Genomic DNA, 12,849 nt, shown 5'->3' with positions numbered 1-12,849 from the left:
ATTGTGAGCCGCTCTGAGACTCTTCGGAGTGGAGAGTGGGATATAAATCCAATATCTTCTTCTTCTTATAGCTATACTTAGCTAATGGCGGCCAAACAGAACTTTCCTATAGGCTTAGGGGTGCATTCCATGCACTCCACAAACCATTGGCCAATCACAATCAGCATCTCTGGCCTCCCATTGGCTGACTCCCATGCCCCCACCTACTGCAGACCTGGGAATGTTGAACAAACCATCAAAACAGTCTTGCCTCTGAGACAGTCACATCTCCAACTCTTCTCTGTGTCCTTCCTGTCCACTGGCCTCATGAAAGGTGCTGCCAGCAACAGACCTCTGCCGCCCCATCAACAGCCCACACAGATGGCCTCCCAGCACACACAGCCTTCAAAGGCCACAGAAATAGCCAAGGAGTTGCTGCTGCTATAATGCGACTAGGCAGCAAGGCTTGGCACTGCTGGGAGCATTTCCTCAGAGACATAGCTGCTGCCTTTCCTGTCACTCCCTTCTCCCCTGATGTCTGTCATCTGGAGAGTTCCTGTTTTGGTCCCCACTGTGGAGAAAGACTGTACTTTTCCTAGGTAGAGGCTGCAGGGAGGGGGGAGGAGATGACAAACTGAAGTCAGATCAATTCCCCTAGTTAGTGGTATGCTGTAACATAACCAGACCAGACCAAAAACAAAAAAACAGATCACACCACAAGCTCATGCTGACGCTAAATGCTGCAAGGCTTAATATGACAGGAGAAGACGGCAGCAATGCACTGCAAACAAAAGGAGTGCTGAGTTTCAGTGTGTCAAGGGGCTTGCCATGAATGTTGCTGCTTTCTGTACTTGCTGTTTTCATGTAATTGCACCACCCTCTGTCCCCCATCAAGGAGAAATGAGGAGAGTCACTGAAGGGCTACCCTACAAATTTCCACATCAGCGAGGCAGTGAGTCAAAAGATCATAATCGACTGTGTCAAATGCTGTGAAGTCAAGCAATAACAGCAGTGCCAACCCGTTTTGATCCATCTGTCAATGGAGATTGTCTGTCAGGATAACCCATTCTGTCCCATGGCCAGGGTAGAGCCAAATCCTGAAGCTACTCAGCCACTGCCCTCTCAATTATCTTATGCAGAAACTGCAAGTTTGAAACTGGGCAGTAAGTAATTGGCTGGATTAAAAGGATCCAAAGATATTTTTTCCAAGCGGAACATATACAGCTCTTGACAGGATGTGATTATTTTTCAGAAGAATTACACAAGTTTATGGAAAACTGGTCTAACAAAGAGATACTTAGGGATTATAAGGATTCTGTCATCAAGCCAGCTGTCTGTAGGAAGCACTTTTGAGACCCTCTGCCCCATCATTATCCGTGGTGCTCCCGTCTAGGCTGCAGGGACAGTTTGTTCTTGGCCTTTGCCACACTGGATGACAGGATGCTGTCCCTCTGGCAGAGCTATCAGGAACAGGGTCAGGGCTTGCTGTGCTCCGGTGTGGAAGACTGGCATGCCACGGCCCACTCCTGTTGACAGAGGAACTTACTTTGACAACCACCTAGAAGATCTGAATGTGCACAGGTGGGATATACATATATGAAATAAATGGAAAAAGATGAAAGAGCAGTATTGAGAGGAAATAGATTTCTGACAGGCAGAGGCAGGGGACAAAGAAGAAGAGCTCTCCAGGATCTTGGAAAGCATTACAGAGGTCTTGATCTGATGGTTATCTGAAGTGATCCAGCCAGGAGGCTCTTATACTGAACGCTTGAATTAAGATGTGCTGAATGGCTTGAACTTTGCTATGAATATTAAAAGTTTCCATGTACCACATTTGCATCCCGCTCTTCCTTATTAATTTATATTCTTCTCCTCAGCAAGGATGCAAAGCAGTTAATATTGGACATATGGAGGCTCAGATAGCAGCCACTGCCAAGTCCGCTTTTTTTCATCTTAGGCGGGCGAGGCAGTTGGCCCCCTTCCTGGAACGCGACGACCTAGCAACAGTGATTCATGCTACGGTCACCTCGAGGTTGGACTACTGTAATGCCCTCTACATGGGGCTACCCTTGTGCCGGACCCGGAAACTGCAGTTGGTGCAGAATGCTGCTGCCCGGCTGCTATTAGGGCTCCCAAGATGGGAGCACATTCGGCCGGGGCTCCGGGATCTGCACTGGCTGCCAGTAATATTCCGAGTCCAGTACAAGGTGTTGGTCATTACCTTTAAAGCCCTATATGGCCTAGGACCTGTCTACCTTAGGGACCGTCTCTCCCCACACGTTCCCCAGAGAGTACTACGCTCGGGTTCACAAAACCTGTTGGTAGTCCCTGGGCCAAAGGAGGCCCGCCTAAAATCCACCAGGGATCGGGCCTTCTCAATAGCGGCACCCCATTGGTGGAACCAGCTGCCGGAGGAGGTACGGGCCCTGCGGGACCTAGGGCAGTTCCGCAGGGCCTGTAAGACAGCCCTCTTCCGGCAGGCCTATAACACCTAACTGATAATGAGAACACCTCTGGATGGAACAAAATGCTTTTATAGACCGCTGAGTTTATCTTATCTTTGTTTTATTAATTATGGTTTTAATTGTATTTGTAAATGTTTTAAATCGAATTGTATGAATCACTATGCTGTGAGCCGCCCTGAGACACTTCGGTGAGAAGGGCGGGATATAAGTCCACTAAATAAATAAATAAATAAATAAATAATAAGCTGCCTTATACTGAATCAGACCTTTGGTCCATCAAAGTCAGTATTGTCTACACAGACTGGCAGCGGCTCTCCAGGGTCTCAAGCTGGGTTTTTTCACACCTATTTGCCTGGACCCTTTTTTGAAGATGCCAGGGATTGAACCTGGGACCTTCTGCTTACCAAGCAGATGCTCTACCACTGAGCCACCATCCCTCCCCTAAAGGCTTTGGGAGATCCATTCTTCATATGAACATATGAAGCTGCCTTATACTGAATCAGACCCTTCTCGGTCTATCAAGTCAGTCTTGTCTACTCAGACTGGCTGCAGCTCTCCAGGGTCTCCAGCTGAGGTGTTTCACGCCTATTTGCCTGGACCCTTTTTAGTTGGAGATGCCAGGGATTGAACCTGGGACCTTCTGCTTACCAAGCAGATGCTCTACCACTGAGCCACCGTCCCTCCCCAATTGTTCTCCCCTCCTCCATTTTATCCTCTCGACAACACCCCCGTGAGGTAGTTTAAGCCAAAAGAGACTGCCTGGCTCAAGGTTACCTGGTGCGATTTCATAGCACGGCAGAGATTGGATCCTGCTTCTCCCAGATCCTGGACTAAACCGTGCTTCTCTCAAAAACCTCAGGAAAGAGGTCACGTGGTTACGCCATTTTATCTTCACAATAATTCTGTGAGGTCTGCCTAAGAAGCTTTCAGAGCTGAATAAGAAATTGAGTGCAGATCCCTCTGGTCCAAGTCTAACTTTCTGGCAACTGCATCATACTATTAGGACTTGCAGCAACAGTGAAAACGAGAGCTTGCCTATCAATGGAGAATCCGGCTGCACCTACCTTAACTCTGTCTTGCCTTTCACACAGACCCCCTTTCGGCATTGGGGCCCGGCACTTGTGCTGCACTGGCTCAAACGTGCCAGCAAAGGTGATGCACCTGCTCTTCAGCATCCCTGCAACATCTTTGTTCTCCACCTCTTCTTCCATCTCACTGGGTGCCCAAAAGCGATGCTGAGATGAAGCTCTGCAGAACAAAACACAGTTCAACAACAATGCACTTCATGCAGTTCTGACGGTCAATATCTGTCTCGTGAATCATACCTAGATTCCAAAGATACACTATCACACTTAACACTTCTTGAGAAAAGCTGCATCGTATACAGCAGGGATGTCAAACATCTGGTCTGGGGGCCGAATTAGGCCCCCGGAGGGCTCCTATCAGGCTCCCGAGCAACCGGCCGTCATCTGCTTCCTTCTCCCTCTCTCTTGCTTCCTTTTGCGTAACAGTTTGTTTTGCAAGGTTTACTCAATCGCACAGGAGCTACAGAACAAAACCTCTATTTTCTCCATTGGCTGAGGCGCCTCCCTTGGAGAGGAAGAGCTTGCTTTGCCAGGCTGTCACAACCACACAGCAGAGTTACGGAGCCAAGCCTTCTATTGGCCGAGACCCCTCCCCCTTGTGGTCCCCTGGGGAAGGAAGGAAAGAGCCAGAGCTTCCTTTCCCAGTTCTCTGGATCCCATGGGAGAAATACAAAGAAAGCACCTTTAAAAGCAACGAGTGCTAATGTTTTAAGGTTTTTTTTTTAAGAAAAAAATCTTTAATTGTGTTTGCCTGTGTCCTTTATAAAGTTTTTATCTCTGCTACCTAGTCATACCTTCGGGACCGTCTTTCCCCATACGAACCCCAGAGAGCGCTGAGGTCAGCTGGGAAGAACTTGCTGACTATCCCCGGGCCGAGAGAGGTAAAGCTTCAGAGCACCCGTGATCGGGCTTCCTCGGTTATGGCTCCACGCCTAGGGAACCAGCTTCCGGAGGATCTGCGGGCCCTGCGGGAATTCGAACAGTTCCGCAGGGCCTGCAAGACCACCCTTTTTCGATTGGCCTTCACCGACTAAAGGGAAACTGCTAGTGGAATCTATATAATAGCACCAATATGTTAATTTTAATGTTTTTCTTGATTTTAGAGTTTTAGTAGAATTTTAATTAATGTGTTAGTTAGTTATGTTCAAATACCTGTAAAACTATTGTATTGATTATGTTGTTAGCCGCCCTGAGGCTGCTTCGGCGGGGAGGGCGGGATACAAATAAAATTGATTGATTGATTGATTGATAAACAGGAACCCACATGGCTCAGCCCAACCTGACATGGTTGGGCCCGATAAGGTCTCATTTATGTCATATTTGGCCCTCATAACAAATGGATTCGACGCCCCTGATATACAGTTTACCAGTATTCAAAATGTCTACCAACCACAGAGTGATAGCGCTGCTCTAATTAGGAACACTGGATAGCCGGATTGGTCTGCAGTGGAAGAGTTAGACCCAAGTCCAACAGCACCTTAGAGCCCAACAAGAGTTTCACAGTAAAGGTACAGGAACAAGTATTCTGATTTTTTTACATACATACCATATTCTCAAAGGACATTTCCCATTTACAATCTCTTATTTAAGATATCAGCTTCAGCTACAAATCGAGTTCAAAACAGTCTGAAATGCAACTATTACCTCAAAAGGCTTCCAAAGCTTTCAGTACTCCATAGAGTTGGAAGGGACCCCCAGGGTCACCCGGTCCAACCCCCTGCACGGTGCTGGAAACTCACAAATACCTCCTCCTAAATTCACAGAATCAGCATTGCTGCCACATAGCCATCTAGCCTCTGTTTAAAAACTTCCAAAGGAGGAGAGCCCACCACCTCCTGCAGAAGCCTGTTCCACTGAGGAACTGCTCTATCAGGAAGTTCTTCCTAATGTTTAGCTGAAAACTCTTTTGATATAATTTCAACCCACTGGTTCTGGTCCTACCTTCTGGGGCCACGGAAAACAACTCCGCACCATCCTCTAGATGACAGCCCTCCAAGTACTTGAAGATGGTGATCATATGATATCACCTCTCAGTTGTCTCCTCTCCAGGCTAAACATACCCAGTTCCTTCAGCCTTTCCTCAAAGGACTTGGTCTCCAGATGCCTCACCATCTTTTTTGCCCTCCTCTGGACATATTCCAGATTGTCTACATCCTTCTTAAATTGTGGTACCCAAAACTGGACACAATACTCTAGGTGAAGTCTAACCAGAGCAGAGTAAAGTGATACCATCACTTCACATGATCTGGACACTATACTTCTGTTAATACAGCCTTTTTAGCCACTGCATCACACTGCTGACTCATGTTCAGACTACAGTACACTAAGATCCCTAGATCCTTTTTTCACATACTACTACCAATACAAGTCTCCCCCATCCTATAATTATACATAATTATATGCATAATTATATCTCCCCCATCCTGTAATTCTGCACCATGAACCAGTTCATTGTATGGGAAGGTTTGTGAAGATTTGTGAAACTCCACAAACCCCAAACTGGGATGAACCTCAAGTTTCCCAGTTTGTGCCTATCCCTAGTCTTAATGACATACACCTGAGAGTTCTTATGGAACTGAAATGGGTAATACCAACTAATCCATATATGGAATCTAGCACTAAATTCAGCCACTGTGCTAGAAGACTGGAGAGTAGCAAATGTTACAGAAATTTTTAAAATGGGATCCGAAGAGGAATCAGGAAATTACAGGCAAGTCAGCCTAATGTCTTTCCCAGAAAATTAGTAGAAACTGTAATCAAAGAAGGAATTATTAGGCATATGGGGGAACAAAGCCTTCTGAGGGAAAATCAGCATGGCTTCAGCGAAGGGAAGTCCTGCCTCGGCAACATTTTGGAGTTCTTTGAGAAAGTGAACAGCATTTAGACAAGGGTGATCCGGTATACATTATAAACTTGGTTTTTAAAAGGCTTTTGACACATTACCTCACCAAAGACTTCTGAGTAAACTTAGCAGTCATGGGATAAGAGGACAGGTTCTCTTACAGATTAAAAAATGGCTAAATGACAGGCAACAAACAAAGAGCAGGTACAAATGGACAGTTCTCATAATGAAGTGAAGTAAGCAGTGGAGACCCATAAGGATTGGTATCGAGGGTTGGTGCTACTTAATTTATTCATAATTTGTTCATCGAATGTGTTTTAATCCCCAGTAACACTGTAACTACTGTGAGAAAGAGATCACATATTTATTGCATCAGAAAGTCAATAAGAAAAACCGCCCTGAGCCTGCCTAGGCGGGGAGGGCGGGATATAAATAAAAACTTATTATTCCTTTTGCACACCCCTTACCAACCTATGGAAAAACAACCCTACTCCTGAGATCCTCAGCGTTGTGTATATAAAATACTACCCCTCTAAACAACACCTTGCTTTCTTTCCATTTTTACTTAGCACTGCCGAAGTAATGAATCACTCCAGCTACCAATCTTCTGAAAACTGGAATGCAAGTGAAAGCAAAAACAAAGGAATAATTTTAGAAGAAAAGGTTGAATTTATTTACTTAAGAATCTTGCCAGCGGTTGGCTGTTCTTGCCCCCAGTAGAAAAGATCTAATCCAAAAGGTACGACTGGAGCCCTGGATTGCTCCTCCTCACGTTTTCTGTTGTGCTCCCCCGAAGCTGCAAATTCGGAATTCCTGGATGTGCAGAACAAAGATAACTAACTGAGGAAGCAATGCATCAAAGTCACAATCAAGAACAGAAATATATTTTCAATATCTTTTGCACGCACATCACTTGATATCTGCTAAAAATTTCTACCATCTTGGCTGTATATCACAAGTACTGAAATACACAGAAGGAACGATAACAATTCACCCACTCAGTTTTATATACTTTTAACACTGTTTGCTTTAATCAATCGCACGAACTTTGTGCCTCATGGAGAACACCTCTGCAATCACCAGTGTCCAAAAGAGCTACCTGACAGCCATGTGACCAGTTTCAGCTTGTCCTCTCCTCTGCCTCTGTTCCCTTTTCCACCTTCCCTTTCCCCCCAAAAGTACTCTATCTCTTCCCTCTGGTACCCTTTGCTCCTCAGTGGATGCTTCTATATTGTTTTAACAGTAACTCATTGCTGATCCTATGCCATTTCCAATGCATTCACATTTACTTCTGGAGGTGGTGGTGGCTACAAGCATAGCCAGCTTCAAGAGGGGGTTAGATAAAAATATGGAGCAGAGGTCCATCAGTGGCTATTAGCCACAGTGTGTGTGTGTTGGACTGGATGGGCCATTGGCCTGATCCAACATGGCTTCTCTTATGTCCTTATGTGACACAGAGTGTTGGACTGGATGGGCCATTGGCCTGATCCAACATGGCTTCTCTTATGTTCTTATGTGACACAGAGTGTTGGACTGGATGGGCCACTGGCCTGATCCAACATGGTTTCTCTTATGTCCATATGTGACACAGAGTGTTGGACTGGAGGGGCCACTGGCCTGATCCAACATGGCTTCTCTTATGTTCTTATGTGACACAGAGTGTTGGACTTGATGGGCCATTGGCCTGATCCAACATGGCTCCCCTTATGTTCTTATGTGACATGGAGTGTTGGACTGGAGGGGCCACTGGCCTGATCCAACATGGCTTCTCTTATGTTCTTATGTGACACAGAGTGTTGGACTGGATGGGCCAGATGTCAGTTTCAATTGGTCACATTCTACAATTCAGTGCACTGATGGTCTAAAAACACAATGGCAGGTCTAGCAATAAGGTGGTATCAGGTGGTATCACAGCAAAGGCCAGCTGATGGGATAGGATGTCCGTTGCCTCAACCAAAGGTCCGGCAGAATAGTTCTGTTTTACAGGTCTTATGAAAAGGTAACACATCAGAACGGGCCCAGATCTCTGTGGGGAGCTGATTCCACCAGGCCGAGGTCAATGCCGAAAAAGCCCTGGCGCTGGCTGAGGTAAGTTGGACAACCTTCAGGCCAAGGATGGTCAGTAGATGCTGCAAACCAGATCTTAATGATCTTCGGGGCACATATGTTTTGTCATGTAATTAATAAGGAAACCCCATTTTCTTTTGAATTGCCCTTCTTTCCTTAAGCTATTTATACGATGTTAACTTCAGCCAGTGTGGTCACATGTCACAATTCACTTATTTCTTCAGTAATGCTAATGTTTTCCCAGGCAGTACCCACAAAGACAATCTTCAGACACCACTGTACGTAACATTGGTTCTGCATCTTCCAGCACCCGATCCTGAACTAATCTACGACGAGGTCAGTTTAATCTTTGAAATAGCAGCAATGCCACTGTATTATGAAACCAGAGCTAGAAGTGTAATTCATTTCCTTCGCAAGTAAATTATTTTCTTTTCTTGTAATGCTTAATGTTCAAAAGTTAATGGGTTTGACCCTAAGATCTCCAAGCGGAGCTCGCCTAGCAGAAGAGATCCTTCTGACCTCCTGTCTTCTGTAGACCCTCCACGTGCCTTTCTGTGTGAGGGATTCTTAGGAAAGGGACTGAGAAAAAAAACAACCAACACTGCAATGACCCTGTAGAGATCTACGGTGAGGCCTCATTTGGAATGCTGTGTACTGTTCTGGTCACCGTCTCGCAAAAAAGTCCAGAGGAGGGCAACCAAGAGTTGGAGGCTGGGACTTTTAAGTTTAGAAAAGCATTGGAGAAAGTCCAGAAAAGGGCAGCTAGAATGATTAAAGGGCTGGAACACTTTCCCTATGAAGAAAGGTTGAAACGCTTGGGACTCTTTAGCTTGGAGAAAGGTCGACTGTGGGGTGACATGATAGAGGTTTACAAGATAATGCATGGGATGGAGAAAGTAGAGAAAGAAGCACTTTTCTCCCTTTCTCACACTACAAGAACTCGTGGGCATTCGATGAAATTGCTGAGCAGACAGGTTAAAACGGATAAAAGGAAGTACTTCTTCACCCAAAGGGTGATTAACATGTGGAATTCACTGCCACAGGAGGTGGTGGCGGCCACAAGCATGGCCACCTTCAAGAGGGGTTTAGATAAAAACATGGAGCAGAGGTCCATCAGTGGCTATTAGCCACAGTGTGTGTGTGTGTGTGTGTGTGTGTGTGTGTGTGTATGTATATATATATATATATATATATATATATATATATATATATATATATATATATATATATATATATATAAAATTTGGCCACTGTGTGACACAGAGTGTTGGACTGGATGGGCCATTGGTCTGATCCAACATGGCGTCTCTTATGTTCTTATGTGACACAGAGTGTTGGACTGGATGGGCCATTGGCCTGATCCAACATGGCTCCTCTTATGTTCTTATGTGACACAGAGTGTTGGACTGGATGGACCATTGGCCTGATCCAACATGGCTTCTCTTATGTTCTTATGTGACACAGAGTGTTGGAATGGATGGGCCATTGGCCTCATCCAACATGGCTTCTCTTATGTTCTTATGTGACACAGAGTGTTGGACTGGATGGGCCATTGGCCTCATCCAACATGGCTCCTCTTATGTTCTTATGTTCTAAAAGAGATGACTAAGGGGAGGGGGGGACAGAGGTTTATAAATTTAGCATGGGCGGAGAGAGCTGACAAAGAGAAATTTTTCTCCCTCTCCCTAAAATACAAGAGCTTTCGGGCATCCAGTGAACCTGGTGGGTAGTAGGCTCAGGACAGACATAAGGATATACTACTTTACACAGAGGAATCAAAATGTGGAATCTGCTACCAGAGGAAGTAGTGACGGTCACAGGAATAAACGGCGCTAAAAGGGGATTCAATAGATTCATGGAGGATAAGTCTATCAATGGCTACTCACTGTGGTGAGGGGAACCTCCACATTCAGAGGCACTGATCCTATGAATCTCAGAGTCAGAAGGCAGCATCAGGAGAAGGCCTTGGCCTGTATGCCAAAGCATTCTCCTGGCTCTCCAGAGGAACTGGTTGGTCGCTGTGTGAAACAAGATGCTGGACTAGATGGACTGCTGGTCTAACCCAACAGGGTTCCTCTTATGTACTTATAAGGGGAAGGCCTAGGCCTCTATGCCCTGTCGTTGATCCCGAGGAACTGGTTGGCCACTGTAGTGAGGCAGGAAGGATGCTGGACTACATGGACCACTGGTCTCATCCAGAGGGGCTCTTCTTATGTTCTTATGAAAGCCTTGGTCTCTGCCCTGCTGCTGGCCCTCCAGAGGAACTGGTTAAGTGAGACGGGATGCTGGACTGGATGGACCACTATTCTGATCCAGCAGGGCTATTCTGATGCTCTTAACAGCCCAGTACTTTTGCTGGACTGACAAAGGGAAGAAAGGGAGCTGGACCCCAAGGGCCAGCATTTGCTACTCTGAGTTTGGGAACATGAACTGGCATGCCTCTCTGCCTCCTCCCTCAAGTACGTTTTGGAGTAGCTGTGCAGAATGGCCCAGTGCTGTTTTCTGAACCTGAGAAGAACCCCCATTACCACAGAAGACATAGAGACTCCTAATCATCCACTGAGAAACCCAAAAGAGCACAAGAATGAGCCACAATCTTCCCTGGAACCTGGGAGTGTCAATGACCTATAATGGACTGAGAGAACCTGAGCTCTAGCTCAGCACTAACTCTATGTCGATTTATGGGTTCTTAGTGTGTGTCATGGGTGCTGGGGACCCTGCAGAAGAAGCTGAGCCTGCAGAAGAAACTGTGCCCCTGCCACCTGCACCAGTGCCCCTGCCTCCTACTGGAGAAGATCCAAGCCCCCCTGCCTCGCCCTCTCGGGTGGCTCGTGTGCGTGACCGCCTTCGTCAGGACCTCAGGGATCAGAGGAGGGCGGCACGCTCACGAGCAAGACGCTCCCTGAGCCCTGAGTTCTAAAAGGATCCTGGCCCCTCTAGGAGTGAGGATGCTTGAGTCTCAGCAGGATCCTGGCCGCCCTCTGAGTCAGCAATTAGTCCAAATGGGCAACAGACAGCAGAGGGCTATATAGCTGTGGGCTTTGGGAGAAGGCTTTGTGGAAGCAACTAGTCACTTACCTGACGTTCTAGCATCCACTTCGGCTTCTGACTTTGGCTTCTGGACCCCCTGACTTTGGCTTTGACTTCTGGACCCCCCCCCCCTGACTATGGCTCCTGGACCTCTGACCTGCGATACCTGGACTGGGATTCGGCATTGGTGTATTGGACCCTCTTTGCTCCCCAGCTACAGACCTTGGACTGCCCCTGGACTTCGCCTGGCCTAGCCTCAGCCCGTGACAGTGTGTAAAACAGGAGTGGGCCTTTGTGATGAACATTTTTACAAGGGGCAGGACGTTTGGTGCACGTGATGTTTCACTGCAAGTGGGAGCTGGTAGATACGTGGCTAGGAGATTTCCAAGATAGCATGAGTGATCATTGCTCATCATCATGACTAGACTACTGTACTGCACACTACATAGCTCCCCTGAGCCTGCCCCGGCGGGGAGGGCGGGGTATAAATAAAATTTTATTATTATTATTATTATTATTATTATTATTATTATAGGTCTGGTTGTCAGCTCAAAGACGACAATTAGTACAAAACGCCACAGCAGCTCAGCTACTTTTGAACTTTCAAATTGTTTATTACGTTTTTATTTGGTTGACGTTATGCTGTATTGATGCTGTTGTAACCTGCCCTGAGTCTGATTGTGGGGGAGGGTGGGCTAGAAGGTAACAATAAAAACAGTACGAAAAAATGGCAAAAGCCACAGAATGAAAACCAACGTCAGAAAGAAAGATCCAAAATTTAAGTCATTCACAAAGCAATCATCTTGAGGAGACAGAAGTCCTTTTACAGTACCTCCGAAAGTACAAGAGAGGCATACAGTATATCTTCTAATCCCCTTTGGAAAACTATTCCACAACACTGGAACAGCCACGGGAAAAGCCTGCAAGTGGACAGCAGTAGAACATACCCTTGCAGGAATCAGAACAATCGAAAGGCATTACCGCGTAGAGCAAAGACATAGCGAAAGATGGTCCCAGGTCATGGAGGGCTTTGAAAGCAGCACTGACACCTGAAATTGGTCTTGGAAACACCCAAGTTAAGGGCCACAAAACAGGTGTACTATGATCCGTATGGCCTGCTTCCTGATAACAAACATGAGGCCATATTTAGCACCAACAGTAGCTTCCAAATTGTCTGCAAGTGACACCCCATGTACAGTGTGTTACAGAAGAACAACATAAGAGAAGCTATGTTGGATCAGGCCAATGGCCCATCCAGTCCAACACTTTGTCACACAGTGGCAAAAAAACCCCACAGGTGCCATTAGGAGATGCACTAGTGGAGCCAGGACACCCGAAGCCCTCCCACTGTTGCCCCCCCCCCCCCAAGCACCAAGAATAC

The 12,849-nt window shown here is 46.4% G+C and overlaps 1 protein-coding gene across 1 annotated transcript in view; it reads right to left on the bottom strand.

The window, feature by feature from the left end:
• UVSSA (UV stimulated scaffold protein A) overlaps positions 1–12,849 on the bottom strand; it is a 102,976-nt gene that overhangs the window by 24,323 nt on the left and 65,804 nt on the right. The window contains exons 9-10 of the mRNA XM_060233563.1: positions 7,050–7,184; positions 3,509–3,692 (exon numbers count right to left, since the gene is read on the bottom strand). Coding sequence (XP_060089546.1) covers positions 3,509–3,692; positions 7,050–7,184 — 319 coding nt within the window. The remainder of the gene's footprint in view (positions 1–3,508; positions 3,693–7,049; positions 7,185–12,849) is intronic.

Source organism: Heteronotia binoei, chromosome 3, assembly GCF_032191835.1.
Source record: "Heteronotia binoei isolate CCM8104 ecotype False Entrance Well chromosome 3, APGP_CSIRO_Hbin_v1, whole genome shotgun sequence".
Taxonomy (NCBI): Eukaryota; Metazoa; Chordata; class Lepidosauria; order Squamata; family Gekkonidae; genus Heteronotia; species Heteronotia binoei.
The sequence above is the reverse complement of the archived record's forward strand: the minus strand, read 5'-3'. Positions and strand labels throughout refer to the sequence as shown.